The sequence below is a fragment of the Kogia breviceps genome, chromosome 1 (assembly GCF_026419965.1).
Source record: "Kogia breviceps isolate mKogBre1 chromosome 1, mKogBre1 haplotype 1, whole genome shotgun sequence".
In the NCBI taxonomy this organism is placed as follows: domain Eukaryota; kingdom Metazoa; phylum Chordata; class Mammalia; order Artiodactyla; family Physeteridae; genus Kogia; species Kogia breviceps.
In genome coordinates, this window is record NC_081310.1 from 89690951 (window position 1) to 89710391 (window position 19441).

Consider the following 19441-nt stretch of genomic DNA (forward strand, 5'->3'; position numbering starts at 1 on the left):
TAGCTCACCATTTGAAATAAATAAAACGAAATTTCTACTTCTTACATCACACCAAATAAAGCCCGGAGGATAAAGATTTAAATGTAACATAAGAAACATAACAAGCACTAGAAAAAATATAAAGCTGAATATTTATATAATCTTGGTGTGGGGAAGGCTTTCTAAAACTAACAATAAATAGAGAAATTATAAAAGGAAAAGTCTGACCTTGATTACATATACTTTTTAAATATTTCAGGTCTCAAAAACTAAAAAGCTGGTGGCAGACTAGGAAAAATATTTAAAACACAAAGGATTAATATCTCTTTTTTTTTTTTTTTTCTTTTGCGGTACGCGGGCCTCTCACTGTTGTGGTCTCTCCCATTGCGGAGCACAGGCTCTGGACGCGCAGGCTCAGCGGCCGTGGCTCACGGGCCTAGCCGCTCCGTGGCATGTGTGATCTTCCCGGACCGGGGCACGAACCCGCATCCCCTGCATCGGCAGGCGTACTCTCAACCACTGCGCCACCAGGGAAGCCTAATATCTATTATATAAAAAGACTGGTCTTACAAAAGAGTAACAAGCACCTTCAGAAAATATCAAGCACAGGATGTGGAAAAGCAAGTTGCAAAATAAGAAATGCCAACAGCCGATGAATATATGGTAACATCCCATGTCACTAGTAATCAAAGAAATACAAATAAAACCAGTGACTCAATGCCATTTTCCCCTACTGACTTGACAAAGATTTTTTAAAATTGTTTTTGAGGTCCAGTATTGACAAAGACATTTATTGTTGGTAGAGGTATTTTTTTAATACAACTCGTAGAAAAATCTGGCAATATGTGTCAGAATGCTTTAACTCAGCAAGTCCATTGCTGGAAGTTTAGTCTAAGGAACTAAGAATATATACAATAATTCAGTTGCAAAAATGTCATTATTGATAATAATAGCAGAACCCCAAAAAAACAAAAAACAGAACAATGCAAACACTAATTGAGAAATATCTAAATTAGTACATTCATACTGGGAAATTCTTGGCAGTCAATTTAAAGTCTGAAGAAGTCCTGAAAAAAATATTTATTATTATTGAAAGATATTCACAATACATTGCTAAGAGTTTTGTTTTTTGTTTTTGGTTCTTTTGGGGGGGGAGGATATGTCTTTTAAGTCTCCTTTATTTATTTGTAAAAATTTTTATTGGAGTATGTTGTGTTAGTCTCTGCTGTACAGCAAAGTGAATCAGTTATACATATACGTAAAGTCACTCTTTTTTAGATTTCCTTGCTAAGGGTTTTTAAAATCTATTTTTAATTACATTTAAAACATAAAATTAAGTCTATTTTTATTTTAGATTAGTGTGACTCCAAACTACACAGTGTATGTACAGAGATCAGAAAGGATATATCTCAAGATATCAACAGTAGTACTAACAGAGGTTATCTCTGGATTGTGAGGTTATGATTATTGTGTTCCAAATTTCCTTTTTATTTTTTGTTTTTTATTTTATTATTTTATTTTTTGACTGTGTTGTGTCTTCATTGCTGTGCACGGGCTTTCTGTAGTTGTGTTGAGCAGGCTTCTCATTGCAGTGGCTTCTCTTGTTGCAGAGCACAAGCTCTAGGTGCACAGGCTTCATTAGTTGTGGCATGTGGGCTCAGTAGTTGTGGTTCGCAGGCTCTAGTAGCTCTGGTTCGCAGGCACACGGGCTTAGTTGCTCCGCGGCATGTGGGATCTTGCCGGACCAGGGCTCAAACCCGTGTCCCCTGCATTGGCAAGCGGATTCTTAACTAGTGTGCCACCAGGGAAGCCCCCAAACTTCCTTTTTTAACATTTTGTTGTTCTATAATGAATATCTTGTTTTGATAACAAGGGGGAAAGCTTTATTTTTAATTAAAATATAAGGAAACCTGGTGGTACCAGGTGGACTAATTGATTATTATAGTTACATAGCTATAAGTATTAGAAGGAGCTAGAGTTCACATAGTTCAGTTTGCTCTGTGTGTGTAAATATGTATACTGTATATAATCATCAGGCTCACCTTTCTACTTATGTTTTGGTTAGACTGCTTTTTTTAAAATAACTATTTTATTTATTTATTTTTGGCTGCATTGGGTCTTTGTTGCTGCATGCACTCTTTCTCTAGTTGTGGCGAGTGGGGGCTACTCTTCGTTGTGGTGCGTGGGCTTCTTGTTGCAGTGGCTTCTCTTGTTGTGGAGCATGGGCTCTAGGCATGTGGGCTTCAGTAGTTGTGGCATGTGGGCTCAGTAGCTGTGGCTGGTGGGCTCTAGAGCACAGGCTCAGTAGTTGTGGCACATGGGCTTAGTTGCTCCACAGCATGTGGGATCTTCCCATGCCAGGGCTTGAACCCATGTCTCCTGCATTGGCAGGAGGATTCTCAACCACTGCGCCACCAGGGAAGCCCTAGACTGCTTTTAAAATAAAGTCATTTGCTAAACATTGGTAAAGAGAGCCACCCCAGAAATACGCAAAATGCCATAAGAGAGCTTAGGCAGGATTTAATGTAACACTCTGAAAAATTAAAATGTATTGCAAATAATCCACAAAGTGGATTTTCTGCATGTGGTTTATTAGAGTTGCCTATAAGAACCTGGTTTATCCACAGTAACTTAATGGACCTTAGACAAATATTTACAGGCCCAGAGAGAGATTTACTGGCAGACTTGGCCTTCCTGCCAGGCCTAGTTAACAGTGAATTCCTGCCAACCCCTCAAACACACATAAAGAATCTAGAAATATCTTGCCAGTGATTTAGGCAAGGAAAAGTGTGGAGCTGTGAAGGGTCTGACATTTACCAGATAAATCTGTAGTGTATTCATAAACAATGCAAGTGGCCAAAATAAACTAAGTGGGACATGTAGAACGTACAAATTAAAAGCCTGCACTTCAAAAACAAAATGGCATTTCTCTGACCTCACCGACCACTCCCTGTCTCCATTGCCCGTTGCTGCCCAGATGGACTTTCTAATGTGACAGTGCCCAGGGCTTGGTCTTAGGTACCTCCCAAGTGACCTCACCCTCCCCCTGTTTTAAGTAAAGTCTGTAATCTGATGGCTCCCAGATGTACATCCAGCGGCCCACGTGCTTCCCCACTAAGACATCCGACCCCTCAAACTTGACACGAGATTGATCGATTCCAAATTCCATCTTCCTCCCTAAATCTGCTCCTTCTCTCAGACTTCACAGCTCAGTGAAGGGCATTAGTGTCCTTTTAGTTGCTAAAGCCAAAAGCCTAGGATTTGATTTGGATTTCCCTTTTCTTCTCCCTGACATCAGTTCCATCAGCAAGTCCTGCCAATTCTCTCTCCAAAATACAAAAATACATGCTGAATCCACCCCTTTCTCACCCTCTCCAGTACTACCCCTTGATTCAAACCACCATCGCCTCTCATCCGGATTATTGCAATAACGTCCAAGTTGGTCTTTCTAGAATCCTTTCTCTATCACCAAACTGAATTTTTAAAATGTAATTTATAAGTGTTTAAATCCCTCCAGTGGCTTTCTATTGTACCTAGGAAGAAAAAACCTGAACTGCCCACAAAGGCCTACAAGTTCTGTGAACGCCCTTCCTCTACTCCCCACTCCTTGAAAATTATTCTCTAGCTACAAGGGCCTTCTTTCTATTTCTGGGATTCCAAGTTCATCCTACCAGAGGGCCATTGCACTGTTTGTTTCCTTTGCCTCAAAGTTCTCCCACCCAACTCCCACCCCATTCCCATTCATTAGTTTTTGAAACAGTAGGAAATTAAGAATATGCATTGAGGGCACATAGTGGTAACTGTCAAATAGAAGACCTGGGTACTTGTCTCCCATTATTTTTTTTTTTTTTTTTTTTTTTTTTTTTTTTTTTTTTCGGTATGCGGGCCTCTCACTGTTGTGGCCTCTCCCATTGCGGAGCACAGGCTGCGGACGCGCAGGCTCAGCGGCCATGGCTCACGGGCCCAGCCGCTCCGCGGCATGTGGGATCTTCCCGGACCAGGGCACGAACCCGTGTCTCCTGCATCGGCAGGCGGATTCTCAACCACTGCGCCACCAGGGAAGCCCCTCTCCCATTATTTTCAAGGTATAACGCCTACCCCAAACCAATAGTGATAAGGACTGCAGTCAGCAATAACTGAGGAGATACCTTGGCTCACGGTTTCCTCTTCTCTAGAACCAGTACCGACAGTTAGCTTCTCTCTTGGAAATTTAAAACCTGGACCCAGAGATCTGCAGAGTGGAGGTCACTGGAGCTGGTCACCAGCTGTGGGAGTCCCCAAACTGCCCAGTTTCTTGTGTTCCCAGATTTTCTTGTTCAATTCTTTCTTTGGAGTTTATGAACTACCCAGTACTCTTCAAATAAGTCCCGTGGCTAACATTTGTTTCTGTAACTTACACCTGAATTTTGACTAAAATAATGAAGGACTCCATCTTAATTGCCTACTCTGCTTCCTAGAACTCAGCCTCACAGAATTCTTCTTTTACAGGTGACTATTGGCTAACCCAGGACATCCTTGGAACCCAAGATCAGCACTGATGTTGGCATACTTGGACAAGTTAATATTCATCCTGTCCCCTCTGATACATATGTGCATACACACACACACACACGCTCCTGAATTCTCTCCAGGTCCTCTCATCATTCTTACTCTGGCATCCTTGAGGATGGACTCTGCTCTGCCTTGATGTTTGCTCACAGCTCATCTCTCCACTGCATTTGTACATGTACATGAAGGGGCCTCATGCAAACACAGCAATAAATCTGAACTCTAAGAAGGAAACCTCTCTCTCCTAAGAGGAATTCACTTCCCTTGCCTTTTCTGGTTAATCTTCTTTCTATTTCCTTTTCCCCGGTAGTTATATTTTCATCACCAGGGGAGTGGGCTTCACTTTTTGGAGGTCAAGGACCCCTTTGATGAAGTCTACAGACATTTCCCATAAATAAATGCGCACCACCCCCCTGCATACACACACACAATTTTGCGTACAACAAAAGTTACTGGATTCCTGACTGAGAACTTCACTAGGAATAGTACATCTGTGACCTTCCACAACCCCATACACACACACACCACTAATTCCCACCCTTCTCTACCAATGACTCATCCATGCCTCTGCTGCCAGAGATACTGATAAATTAAACGTGGTTCCTCCCTTCTAGAGTTTATTCTGCTGTAGGAAAAAAAAGCATGCAAAGCATCCTTAACAATTATAGGCAGTTAAACTCATGAGTCATCAGAAGCTTCCCCCTTAGAACACTTCCCCAGGACAAACATTTTAAAATTTCCTAGATTACAGTTTATCTCACACAAGTTACATTTTAAATGCTTTCCTTCAATGAAGAGGCACTCTTGGACCCTGGCTGAGAGTAGGAAACAGCCACATGGTATCAGCAGCACACTAATTTCTTAGATGAGTTATTTCCTGGGAAGATTATCACAGTAATTAATCTCATCCATTTTTTTTGTTGTCAATTTCAGAAGGTGACACTTTTTACCTTATTCCCAGATTCTAGGGACGTTGTCAGTTTGAAACCTGCAGCTTCTTATATAGTGACTCTACCTTCTAATCAGAAAAGAGGTCTGAAAATGTTGGAGTCTTCTGGGTTGCCTTCTCCAAGCTAAATTAGAGTCTGCTGAGGAGATGAAAAGTTGGAAAAGAGAAGAAAGATGGAAAGAAGAAAGACTGGGTGAATGCAGTAGAGAAAGAACCATAAGATCGGAGGCAGGTCAGGGACTGGGCAGAAGTCTTTTTTTCTCATTAAAGCCAGTAGTTCACGATTGGCTTCAAGCCCCTAAGACATCTCTTCAGCCCAGTTAGCCTCCTAGCAGATGCATTTACTTGGTTTGATTTCTTGCTTTTCAGTAGAGCCAACATGGTCTAGAGTGGGGTTTCTCAACCTCGGCTCTGTTGACATTTGGGGCCAGAAAAGTCTTTGTTGTCAGGACTGTCCTGTGCATTGTAAGATGTTTAGCAGCATCACCGGCCTGTACCCAGTACAGTACCCAGTACATGCCCAGTACCCAGTAGATGCCAGTAACATCTCCCAGTTATGGCCACCAAAAATGTCCCCAGAGTTGGGGGCAAAGTTGCCCCTGGCTGAGAATCACTCAAGAGAGGACAGTTGCAGAGTCAGATTTAGGTTCCAACTCTAGCTCCATCCCTTACAAGACTATGACCTTAAAAAAAAAACAAACTATTTACTTGAGCCTGTTTTCTTGTCCACAAATAATACTTATATTAAAAAGTTGTTTTGAGAATGGAATGAAACGTGTGAAAACCACACATTATTATAATTAAGTTCCCAACAGGTATTCAATAAGCATTTGTTCCCTCCCCATTCCAGCTTCATTTATTTAACAAATATTTATTGAGAATTTATGCTGTATACTAAGGATACAAGCACAAAACAATTCTTGTCCTCCATGAGGTAACCAACTCTGAGAGAAGACAGAAACGCAAACAACTATACTAGACCAAGTGCATTAATAAAGTTTACCAAATCTCACAACTCTGGCCCTATTTTTCTTTCTTTTCTTAATAGTTAATGTCTCTCCATAAGCTCACCTTGCATGCCTCCTGGTAGAGGAAGGGGCCTGTGAGTTGGGTCTTAAAAAATGAGTGGTAGTTCATCTGAAGAACAGGAGAAGCACACATGGCAGAGAGACAGCATGGGCAAAGGCTTAATAGTGCAGTGATTTCAGGAAAGTATGTATTATCCAGCGGGCTAGAGTGAGGCTGTGTAGGAGAAATTGGCACAAGATGGAGGATGCTACAGAATTTAGACTTTTTCTCGCAGGTCACGCATGGAGTCCTCTGGGATGCTTTTATCAGGATGGTGACAAGATCAGTCGCTTTGGAAAGCATACTCTGGCAGCAGTGGGGAGGATAAATGAGAGGCACAGTAAAAGGGTGGGAAAGATTGGAAGCAATAGGACCAGTCAAGAGCCAGATGAGAGATAATGAGGGCCTGAACTGTAGAATCGGCAATGACAATGGCAAGATGCCAGCAGGCTCCAGGTACATTACAAGGTAGAGCTGACAGGAAACAGTGACTGATTAGACTGGAAGGCAGGTAGCAAGTGAAGAAGTAACAGGAGGTGATTATAAGATTCTAGCTTAGAAAATTAGGTGGATACGGAGGGCATTTAGAAATGACAGGCACCCAGAAACGGCTCCCTTTCTTTTTTGCAGCTGCCACCATTGACACTGGGCAAAGAAGCTCACTATCCCCAGCTCCCACTTGACAGATTCATGTACAACTCAATTCAACAAACCTGGGAAAGTATGTGGCACACCTAACAGCTTGATGACATGGGTTACTCCTGTTCATCTTTGCTTGGTTCTGGGAAAGCCCGAGGAAAATAATATCAATGACTAAGAAATAATCACTATCCCTAGGGAACTCACAATCTAGATAGCTCAGACACACAAATGGGAAATCACTGTGCAATGTTATCCGCTCTATATAATAGAGGTACTAAATCAGAGAACGTTTCATTAAGGTAATCATTAAACTGAACAGGAGGGACTTCCCTGGTTGTCCAGTGGTCAAGACTCCACACTCCCAATGCAGGGGGCCCAGGTTCAATCCCTGGTCAGGGAACTAGATCCTGCATGACGCAACGAAGATCCCACATGCGGCAACGAAGATCCCACAAACCGCAACTGAGAAGAAGCGCAGCCAAATAAATAAATATCTTAAAAAAATTAGCTGAATTAGGAGCTGGTAAGAGAGACAAGGGGATGAGAAGGACGTTTTAGCCAAAGAAACGGCAGATGCAAAGGCATGAAGAGGTGATGTGATTTGGTATAACTGTAGGGTGGGGTGAGGTCGATGAAGCTGGAGATATAGGCCAGAGCCCCATCATGAAAGGTCTTGTGAGCTAAGCTAAAGATGATCAAAAGTATCATCAATCACCTAGTGATTTAAGCAAGGGAGTTTCAAAGAAAGCCCTCAGTATTTACTCAGTATTAAAGGAAAACAGGTAAGGTAACAAACATCTCAGTACGTAGTGTTAAAAGATAAACTGAAGCATATTAAAAATTTTAAGATTATTTGAGCAAAAATTGATTTGAATTGGGCACCATCAAACTGGAAGTGGTTAGGAGTGCTCCAGTGACAGGAGCTAGGGAAGAGACTTTTATAGGGAAGAGGTGGAAGCAAAGCAAAAATTATTTGATTGGCTCTAGCTGCTGCATTATTTGGAAAAGCCTACTTGGTTGTTTATGACTTGTTGTCCCTAGGTTTCGGTTTCTTAACCTTTGAGAGGTGAAGGCTTTTTTAACCTTTACAAGCTTAGGTTTTGGCTTGCTTAGGCAGGCTGCTAAGGTATTGGAACCATCTCGGTCTAATGGCCTCCTTGTTTAATTAATTTAACACTAGTATGCACCGTGTTGTCTGCTAGCTTTGTCAAATGGATGGATTAGTGAAGTGCTCCCCATTACTTTATGTATTTGCTCTAGCCATTGTCACACTGAATTATAATCACCTTTCCATCTGTGTCCTCTATTAGACACTGTGAGTTCCTTGAAGCAAGGACTGTTGTCATAATCATCCTCATGCCCACAGCCTAGCTGAGTGTCTGCAACAAAGTAAACCCTTAGGAAATGTTTACTAAATGAATGAATGAATGATCTGTTGGAAAACTTTTCCCCAAACTTCCTACCTTCTAGGGTCAATATCTAAATGACAAGCGTAGTACAGAGAATGGAGTAGTAAATTTTGCTCCAGAAGATATGGGTTCTGGTCCCGTCTCACGTACTAACTCTGACCTTGGGCAGAGTGCATATATTCTAAGCCTTAGGGTTCTCATCTGTAAAAATGGCTTTAAGACAATCCTCACATCTCAAAATTACTTGTGAATGTACCTTGTAACACTGCTCAATTTAGTTGTTTATATATATTTCATCTTCCTTACAAATTAACATGTGCTCAAACGTCAAGAAAAACAGGTTGAGCTCAAAGTTATTCTATTGCACGCCAATAAAAATACTAATGTTGATTGTATTTCTCAACTAGCGTTCGTGTTCTGCTGGATACTGTGGATTAGATTCTGGGTGCTCCTTCCTCACTCCAACAAATTATACTCCCTTTCCTGCTGTTCTTTAAACATGCCAAGCTCTTTCCTATCTCAGAGCCTTTGCACTGCCTTCCACTCAGTAAGGTATGCTCTTCCCCAGAGAGCTGCATGAATGTCATGTCTTCATCCTGTCAGGTCTCTGCTCAAATGCCACCTCAAGATGCCGTCCCCAACTGCTTTATCTACAACAGCACCCACACCTCTCCTCACTGCCATCACTACTTCCTTAGCTTACCTTATTTTTCTTTATGGCAATCGTCACAATCGTGTGTTTGCTTCTTCTTTGCCTCCCGTGGAAATGTAAGCTCCATGAAGACAGAGTCTTTGCCTCACTCAGAGCTGCATCCACATTGCCCAGAACAATGTCTGCCACATAGAAGATACTCGGGGCCTTTTGTTAAGTGAATGATATTTGGTAAACAAATGAAGCCTTTCACTGTGATCACCTGCATCATATGGAATTAAGGAGGACCTGCAAAATATAGAATTAGAATCAGAAGACCTACTCTTTTCTAAGAGTAGGCCTACAAGCTGTGTGGACTTAGAAAGTCACTTGCTTTTGAGCCTCGATCTTCTTATCTGTAAAATAGGAATAGTAATACCTTCTACTGCCCCATTTTACAAATCACAGGATTGTTGTGGAACTTAATGAGGTCTCACATGGAATTTTCTTATATTAATGCTTCTGTCCTTACTGTCAACTCTTCAAGAGCATGGACCTTGTCTTACTCATCTATTATAGGACTTGGCATAGGCCTGGATTTATAAATAATCACCAAAAGAATAGACAGCAAAGAAGGTTAAAAATTCCCTTTGTGAAATCACTGAGCTTCAAACATTCATGATCCAAATTATCTTTAAATAGTCACTATAAGTGTCATTTCATTTTATATAGCAGACATAACAATTAGCAGAGTGTCTGAGCAGCTAGAAATATTCCCATTTAGTCTGGTTTTTTTTTTAGGATAATGAATATGAATGCTGTTTTGACTAAATGAATGGTTCTCCTGGATCAGAGCTGAATAAATGCTTGTGCTATTCTGATGACTCTGATCTAGGCAGAGGACATGTGCTTCCATCAACAGAGAACCAACCCTTGAATGACCCCTCAACACAATGGAAAAAAGAAGTGCTGTGTAACTTAGGGGCAAGAGCCAAACCTCCACTGCTTAGAGCCAGCCAATGTATGACAGGAATGCACAAATACAAAATTGTCAGGCCAGAACTAGACATTTAAAAAACCTGTGCATACATTTTCACATATAACTACTATCTTCTCAGAGAACCAGATCAAAGTTTAGAATAAAGTTTATATTAACAGAAGGAATAAAGTTTATATTAACAGGTAGTTAAAACAATTATTTAGAAGGAATAAAGGAATAAAGTTTAGAAGGACTAAAGTTTATATTGACAAGTAGTTAAGACAATTATTTAGTACAAACCCAGGTTCTTTTCCTAAATCCTAGTAAATTGGGAGGAAAAGGCTTAAGCCTAAATTCCAAAATGAGCTCCTTCTTTAAAGGCTTGTAAACAGATATTAAAGCTGGGGAGGTGATAGGGAACTGCTTGTCCTGGGCCAGCATAAGCACTTTGGGTTTATTAACTCATTTAATTCTTACAAACAGTTCTATGAGGATTACATTATCATCCTCATTTCACAGATGGAAAACTATTTCATCTAGATAAAAGAATTTTGCCCAAGGTTACACGCTGGGATTTGAACTTAAACTATATGAATCTGTGTTCTCTTATGCTATACTACCAGTATAGGACATGAGTTTTAACTGTATGAATGCACACTGCAGAAGGTACATTGAAGAGCAAGAGAAATCTAATAATCATTTGGAAATCATGTTCACATAACTTCCATAGCTTGATTTACAAATAGATGGAATAACATGGGGTTCAGCAAATCAGCTTCTTAGACCCAGCTATGGAGGGAAAGGGCATTGCAAAGTCAGCAGTAACAAAGAAATTATACAATTTGGTGAGAGGGTTTGGATGTGGGAGGGGGTTATTAAAGGTCTGGAATTATTAAAGAGAAAAGTTTGGGGATGACAGAAACTTACACAACTGTAAGGGACTGCCCCTCAAGCAAATACCTAAAAGATTAAGGACACATTGATTGGCAAGACATTTGTTAGAGTGGTGCTGAGTTTCACTTATTTTGCCACAATCTTTATCCGTTGCAACTGGTCACTTTGGAAAAATCCAAAACCTAACATAGTGGAAAGAGTATGACATTTAGTAAGGCAAAATTTGCTTCAAATTCTAGCCCTGTCACTTGTATGTAAGCCATTTAATCTTTGAGCCTCTTTGTTCACCTATGAAATGGAAGTATAAATATCAACTCTAAAGTGTTGCTGTGAAAACAAAATGAAACCATATGTGGTGGAATAGGTACCCCAACTCATATAGTCACGAAAAGCCAGAACTTATAATCAAGATTTAAAATCAGTTAATCACCTGTTGTTGGAGGAGAGGGGTAGGTATTAAGAATCTAAACGTGGGACTTCCCTGGTGGCGCAGTGGTTTAACAATCCGCCTGCCAATGCAGGGGACACGGGTTCGAGCCCTGGTCTGGGAAGATCCCACATGCCACGGAGCAACTAAGCCCGTGCGCCACAACTACTTAGCCTGCGCTCTAGAGCCCGTGAGCCACAACTACTAAAGCCCGTGCGCCTAGAGCCCATGCTCTGCAACAGAGAAGCCACAGCAGTGAGAAGCCCGCACACTGCAACGAACACCGAAAGCAGCCATAAATAAATAAAATTTTTTTAAAAAAGAATCTAAACATGGGGAGTTCCCTGGTGGCCTAGTGGTTAGGATTCCAGGCTTTCACTGTCATGGCCAGGGTTCAATCCTTGGCCGGGGAACTGAGATCCTGCAAGCCGTGTTGTGTAGAAAAAAAAAAAAATAATCTAAACATATATAATCTTTTATTTGGAAAATTTATTAGGGATGATTACCACCCTGTATTTTCTTAGGAGGGAGACAGAAAGATTTGCACAAAAAAACTGTTTGTTCAACTTTGATGGGAGGTAAATCCCTTTAGTTCTCACTTTGTTTTAAAGACCAGGGAAAGATCCAAACTTCTTAATCATAGATTATTTATCATCTCTTTCTTTCATGGAAACTTTGAGATCCAAGAATGTCTATTCTTTAAAATTAAACACAAAATAATTGGAGAGATTTGAAAATGGACAGGATGTTAAAATTATATTAGATAACAATATACTAATTTTGTAAGAAAAGACTATTTTTAGGAGATGCACGCTGATGTATTTAGTGGTGAAGTTCAATGTTGTTTGCAACTTTGCATGGTTCAGAAAAAAATTATATATAAATAAAAATTATATAAATAAAGCAAACAGGGCAAAATGTTAATTGTTGAACTGAGATAGTAGGCATATGGGTAATGTTTAAACTTGTTCATAGTAAAGCATTGGGGAAAAAAAACAAACAAGAGGTTGCATTTAGGGACTGTCCCATGTGAAATTTTCCATTTTTTCCGTTTCCACTCATTGCATGGATGGTTGAGGTAAGGGTGGTTAGAACAGAAAACAGCTGGAGAAATAACAATATATTCAGCCACAAGTCAACTAACTAAAAGGAAAGTCCTACAAAACTTTTGAAACAATGTTATGTCACTTACAGAGTCATTCAGCCAGATGATAAGTCAGTTACTGAAACAACATGGTTTTAACAGAGATTAGCCTTTCCAAAAGACCTAATCTAGGGACTTTATCTAGGGATATTTAGGGACCACATTTTGAAGACATTAAGGCAACTAAAGAAGAAAATAAGTAATGCAGTCCCTCTGTTTAGAACACAGACCATCTTGAGAACCATGCTTCATATGCTAATAATTAATGCTTATCTGTAAATGGGTATATTGATCTTAAGAGGTGGCATAAGAACAAAAAGAATCATATAGGAAATAAGCCAAAGTGCTATTCAATTTTAAAGTGTTATTACAGGATGAATAAAGAAACAAAGGACTGCAAGTGAAAAGAAGACAAAAAGAGATTTTACAAAACTGGAACACAAAAATAAATGAAAAAAAATTAAAAACCCAATAGGCCAAATGAAATAATTTCTTGAGTTAATTTACTAAATGTCTTGCAGCATATAAGCTATAACATACTCTCTGCATCTTTTAAGAAACACCTGCAGTTCTTTGGTAGAGAATTTCTTGTAAGGCAGGATCTGCAGTTCCCTCCAAAGATCCCAACAGAACTCCACTGACTTCTAAGAAGTTAAGGGAGTGATCTAAAACATGCAAAATGTTTAAAGTCTTATGATGCATTTACAATGTGAACATCCATGTGATAGGATATTATTCAGCAATTTCAATGTAAGTAGGAAGAGTAAAGCACAACAAAGAATGTTAAAGTAAAAAAAAAATAAGGAAATGAATAAGTAAGTACACTTGTGACTATTAAAAAATTAGGGATACCAAAAAGACAATTATAATGAGATGTTGGAATTCTATTTGTTTCCCTTTTCCCACTAGTTCTACCAGAAAAAAAAAAATTAATTATCATTATAAAGGAATGAAGGGGAAAAAAAGGTAAGAATGCCATGGCTGGAAGGCCACTAATGAACAATCATATACAAAGAGCCCTTAAGATAATATCTAATGTGGGATATGAAACAAGATGTTATAAGAAAGGTCACCATACTCAACAATTGTCTCTGCTATTTTCACCCTAACAGCAACCTATGCAAAGCCACCCATCATCCCTTCTTCCTAATGTTGGGTCCTAAAAGGTATCCACCTAAGAAGTGTTGCCAGGAATAGCATTCTTGATTATGTCCGCCTACAGACATCTTATTCTCAGAGGCTTTTTTTTTTTTTTTTTTTTTTTTTTTTTTTTTTTTTTTTTTGCGGTATGCGGGCCTCTCACTGTTGTGGCCTCTCCCGTTCCGGAGCACAGGCTCCGAACGCACAGGCCTAGCGGCCATGGCTCACGGGCCTAGCCGCTCCGCAGCATGTGGGATCTTCCCGGACCAGGGCACGAACCCGTGTCTCCTGCATTGGCAGGCGGATTCTCAACCACTGCGCCACCAGGGAAGCCCTCTCAGAGGCTTTTTAGGCCTGAACTGACATGAAATATACTACTTCCCTGGAGGTTTTTGTTTTTCTTTTTAACTGTGAAAGAACAATGTTGTTAAATTACTCATCTTTTAATATCAAAATCATAAACTCAAACTCACTCATTGCTAATGCATTTTAGAGTGTTAGGGAGTCCCCACCTAGATAGGCTATTTTTAAAAAATTTTTTTTAGCTCGCTTGTTTGAAACCATTTTTTTCCTAGAAATATTATAGTAATAAGGTAAATGGATCTGGCCACCAAAGCCTCATTTCCACAATCTCTCCCTCAATTTACTGGTCTAAAAGACTAACGGCTATTAGGATGCTTCTTATGCTTTCCAGGAGCCTCCCATGCAGGCCTCCATTCCTATCATGGAATTTTCACAAGTAAGGGTGTTCGTAAGCTGGGAAATGCCTTATTAACAATTTAATATTTTACCACCTAAAAGCTACTAATCATTTTTACAACACTGATAACACTTGACTAACTTAAACTCTAAATGAAAAATGTTTTTTAGCAATCAGCAAATTAAAAACAAAGGGGTGAAAGAGAGTTCTAAAATGTCCTTACAGTGTGTGACCTCAAACATATAAAGCAAGATGTTATTTTAAAATATGTTGAAAAGTTTAAAGATGGATGAATTTAAATTTAATCCTTTTTTTTTGCGATACGCGGGCCTCTCATCGCTGTGGCCTCTCCCGTTGCGGAGCACAGGCTCCGGACGCGCAGGCTCATTGGCCATGGCTCACGGGCCCAGCCCCTCCGCGGCATATGGGATCTTCCCGGATCGGGGCACGAACCCGTGTCCCCTGCATCGGCAGGCGGACTCTCAACCACTGCGCCACCACGGAGGGAAGCCCTAAATTTAATACTTTTTGTAAAAATCTAAACAGCAGTCTATTACCACTGGGACTAAGCACTGAAAAACTAAGTTATAAAACAAATACATGAAACGTGACTACCATTTAAATTCTTTGGATTCTTTATCTTCTAAGCCCCCACTTTTAATACAGAAATAACTTTCCCAACCTAAGCACAGCATCATTATTTAACACGTCATATCTAAAAGCTGTACTTTAGTAACATTTTATGAGTCTTCAGTTATCAAGAAAGCTTCAGAACGAAAAAGTGGGAGTTAAAAGATAAGAGCTTCAGATAGTACCATAGTATAAATACTGGAACAAATACTGGCTTAGACTTTATGTTTTCTCTATTTTCTACAAAAACCTTTTAGCATCTGATAATTTCATCAGCCCTTTTTTTAATTGCTTTTTAATTTAGCCTAATAACTTTTTGGGGGGGGGGGCTGCATTGGGTCTTCGTTGCTGGGTGCAGGCTTTCTCTAGTTGCGGTGAGTGGGGGCTACTCTTTGCTGTGGTGCACGGGCTTCTCATTGCGGTGGCTCCTCTTGTTGCAGAGCATGGGCTCTAGGCACATGGGCTTCAATAGTTGTGGTTCACAGGCTCTAGAGCGCAGGCTCAGCAGTTGTGGCACAAGGGCTTAGTTGCTCTGCGGCATGTGGGATCTTCCCGAACCAGGGCTCGAACCCGTGTCCCCTGCATTGGCAGGTGGATTCTTAACCACAGCACCACCAGGGAAGCCCCAGACCTTCTGTATTCAAACTAGTAACCTTTACTTCCCATCATGTCCCAGATAAACAAGTCCTGAGACTTCCTAAAGGGTGGACCTCAGTTACTGAGTCCCCTTTATAAGACAAACATTCATTCAAATTTGCTGGAATAGGGTTTTATGATCTAAACTGAAGTTTCACTAGAGTGCTTAGGATGTTCAAAAAAATTCTTTCCAAAGCTCTCTTTGGTCCATTCAGAACAATTAGAATGGAAGTTGCAGAAGAACTGGAGCATCAGTCATATTTGGTTCTGTCTGTCAGGGGTTCCTCCTTGTAATGGGAAATGATTTGAATGAGGATGGAACAGTTGATAAGGAGGAAGAACAAACCGGCTAACCAGATAAACAGAAAGGTGTTCTTTCCTTGAAACTCAAGAACATAAGCAGGAGCCAGCCATAAGGCCTGCCCTATGAACCATAACATCAGGAGAATCACAGCTCTTCTCCAAGGCATTCTCACTAGTGGCATCACAAGGGGCAGGAGGCAGAGGTACCAAAGAAAATACTGGGAGGTGCAGACTTTGTTAAATGTCACAAAAATATACGTATGAATAAAACAACAAAAGGCAAGGTCTCTGTAATAAGCGAAAGACACTGCTGAAAGCAAGATGAATTGTGGCAGGAATGCGGCAATTCCCAGGGAAAAACTCCACTTGCTCTCTGCGGTCAAATACAGCATGTAGAAGTATGGAGAGAAGTTGTGACGGATATCCCGCCTAGTCAGGTGATAAAGGTAGGTGTGCTCCAAAAACTCCCAACCATATTTGTAGTAAAAACCGAAGCTCAGGGCAAAAAACGTGAGTCCAGCAACGGCTACGAAGAGCAGCACAGCCCGATTACACAGCCTCTTCAGGAATTCATACAGACGAGCCTGGAAAGAATACCGGGATTGACGGAGGCCTTCGTCACTGTCGCGTTCCGGAAGCAAGTGGAGTACTATGGGAAGGACATAGGTCACCGGATACATCTTCAAATGTACTGCGAAACCATAGAACACAGCGGCACACGCGACGAGCTTTTTTTCTATTAGGTACAGGGTCATAAGCACCAGGGAGGAGACGATTGAGTCCGCATTGCCTCGGCTGGACACTGCCATAGGTAGGGGGTTAAGAAGCCAAAAGACACAGTAACCGCAAGCCTGGCGGCGACCCAGCCCCTTAAGAAGCAGTAGCCGGTATAAGAGGAAGGCGGTGAGGAGGTCGAAGCTGACAAAGAGAAACTTTCCAAAGAGTTCATTGAGATAGATGTTGGGAGTGAGGAACCACCCCAGCAGCGGAGTGTAACGGTACGTCGCCCTCAGGTAAGGGGAGCGCCCTTCCGTGACGAAACGCGCGGCGTCGGTGAAGACCTGGTAGTCGATGTCTGTATACCTCACGAGCAGGGTCCGGTCCTGGAAGAGCCCATAGAAAACCAGGGCCACTCGGGCAAAGAAGGCCACACCAAATACCCCGGCGGGAGGCACCCACAGATTCAGGAACCACTCTCCCCAGTGTGTGGTCGGGCTCATGATCTGACTGCACCACAGCAGCTCAGTCCCCAGCTCTAAACTGCCTTGGAAAGTCTAACCCTCGCTGCGGTTCCTTGCTTCGGGTTGCCGGCACCACCCCTACCAGCCGGACCGCCAACCGAAACAACTGCGGGACGACAACTTCCGGCAGGAAGGCCCGCCCCCGTCCTGTTTCCGGTCGCACGCCAGGCACTGGCTTCTTAGTGGCCCCAGCGGGAGAATTACCTTCCTTCTGGAAGGGTTGTCTCGCATCCTCTCCCCCTCCGGTGGGGGCGGGATTTCCGGTCCGGCGACTTCAGTTTGCCCGGAAGACCGGCGCTGGGAGGTATTTTTACAGAGCCGGGCGGGTGTTATTTGTGGGTGACCCCCTACTTCCCCCGCCTCAACTCCAGTTGATGGAGACTGACCTCTGAAGCGGAGCGAGCTTCGAGCTTCATCCCTCAGGCCTGGGCCTGTGACCCGAGAGTGAAAAAAAATAGGAGTGAAGGAAAATAAACCTGTGGTTTCTCATGCTTTACCTCGCCAGCTCGTGGGTAATACCGGGGAGTTTGTGGGCTCGGGGGTGGGGGGCGAGCTAGGATGGATTGAAGGGGGCCCAGAGTGTGTGCGATATTTGGGACATACTTGTATTTTGAAATTATTAGTTGTTTACCTAAATTTGAATTTAACTGGGCATCCTGTATTTTATCCGGCAAACCTTGGTGGAGGGTTGGGAAGGGAGGACAGGAAGCTTCATAGGGTTCCTAAACTATATCACGCCCTCATGCCTCAGTGTCATTGTACTTGCTATCCTTTCTGTCAACGTTGCCTTCCCCTCCGCAGTCACTACTTAACCCTTCAGGCCTCGGCTGAAGTGTTAACTCCTAAAAGCATATCCTGGCTCTCAGCTCACTTTTTCATCATGCACTGCGATTTAGATGCCTTTCCGCTGAGGGTAGACGAACAGAGGCCGAAGGGCTCTAAGCTCTAGAAAATCACTCACACAGAAGCCCCTGCCCCTCTGTGTAAGTATAGAGTCCTGTCCATTGCCTGCCCTCCCATTGCTCCAAAATTCCCTTTTGGAATGACCATCCCTATATTATAGCATTTGTCAGTGATAACTTTTTTGTTTCATTTCCCTGGTTTTCTGTCAGGACATTTTGAGTTCTTTGAGAACGGAGATTATCTTGTTCTTTTCTGTACCTCAGTATATAACACATTACAGTTACATGGCACTTAAACTCTAGTGAGCGAGGGAGACATTAGTCAAATAAATTCACAAGTAATACAAAATTGCATCTGTGACAAGTGTAATGAAAGAGGGGTACCTGATGCAGTCACAGCTTTTAACAGGGTTTGGTCTAAGATGGGCATACTGAGAGTTAATTTGGGAGTTGGCAAGCAGTACGGAGAGTTCCCCAGAAGGAATAGCAGGTATAAAGCAAAAAAAAAAAAAAAACCTGTACGTACCTTGCTGGCATGTATCATGTCTTCTGTTTCTTTGTCACTTGAATGGTATATTTCATGTAATAGGAACTCAGTTGATTTTTCTTGAATCCTGTGTCGGATGTGTTCTAACCAGACCTCTTAGATTGATACCATCCCTTGCCTAGTGCCTATCCCTGGGGAATGTTTTCCACAGAGATCTCACTGTTTAGAACATGTTGTTAATGGCATATCTGGCCCTAATGTATGCTACTTGTTATTTTATCTTATTTTCTTCACAAGTTGGCAAGTTTCTTCATATGTTATGGGACTGTATATTTCACATATCTTATATATCTCTCATGTCTTATGACTCATCCCTAAAAAACAGTGTTTCCCAAATGTTGTAGATAAGTCTTTACTGACGATGGTAAGAGACCCAATTTTCTCCCTCTGTCCTTCCATTTCTGGGGAACAAGAGTCAGTGACCATAGGGGTCTGTTGCTTCAATTCAGGGCTGGATATTGATAGCCAGGCCTTTTTCAGGCTATTGATAGATAAGAATAGAAGAGAAACCCTTTCAGAACTGGGCCAGGAAATGCCCAATGATTAAATGAATAGGCATATAGAGCCTTGAGGATATATAAGGAACGACCTGCACTGTAGTGTGGCAGGGAAGTTGGGTGCATGATCACTGGCTGAAAGGGACAGTGCCTGGGTTCCAAAGCAACTTGACTT

General features: G+C 41.6%; 2 protein-coding genes across 4 annotated transcripts in view; one reads left to right on the forward strand and one right to left on the reverse strand.

The window, feature by feature from the left end:
- Positions 1–327: 327 nt before the first annotated feature.
- PIGM (phosphatidylinositol glycan anchor biosynthesis class M) lies at positions 328–17437 on the reverse strand. Of its 2 annotated transcripts, XR_010841536.1 has the most exons (3): positions 16131–17421; positions 9299–9535; positions 328–1745 (listed from the first exon to the last, which is right to left on the reverse strand). XR_010841536.1 is itself a non-coding variant. In XM_059076987.2 (1 exon), the coding sequence occupies exon 1, from the start codon at positions 17297–17299 to the stop codon at positions 16028–16030; it is 1272 nt and encodes a 423-aa protein (XP_058932970.1). In that variant the 5' UTR covers positions 17300–17437; the 3' UTR covers positions 15344–16027. The 2 variants fall into 2 exon arrangements, 1 of the variants encoding a protein (XP_058932970.1); XM_059076987.2 differs by lacking the exons at positions 328–1745; positions 9299–9535 and having other exon boundaries at positions 15344–17437.
- The window catches only part of KCNJ9 (potassium inwardly rectifying channel subfamily J member 9), a 52260-nt gene continuing 49795 nt past the window's right edge, over positions 16977–19441 (forward strand). Inside the window, exon 1 of one of the 2 annotated variants that reach the window (XM_067039370.1) lies at positions 16977–17092. The gene's annotated coding sequence lies outside the window, so the exon portion shown is untranslated. The remainder of the gene's footprint in view (positions 17093–19441) is intronic. The other variant, XM_067039371.1, reaches the window with a different exon arrangement.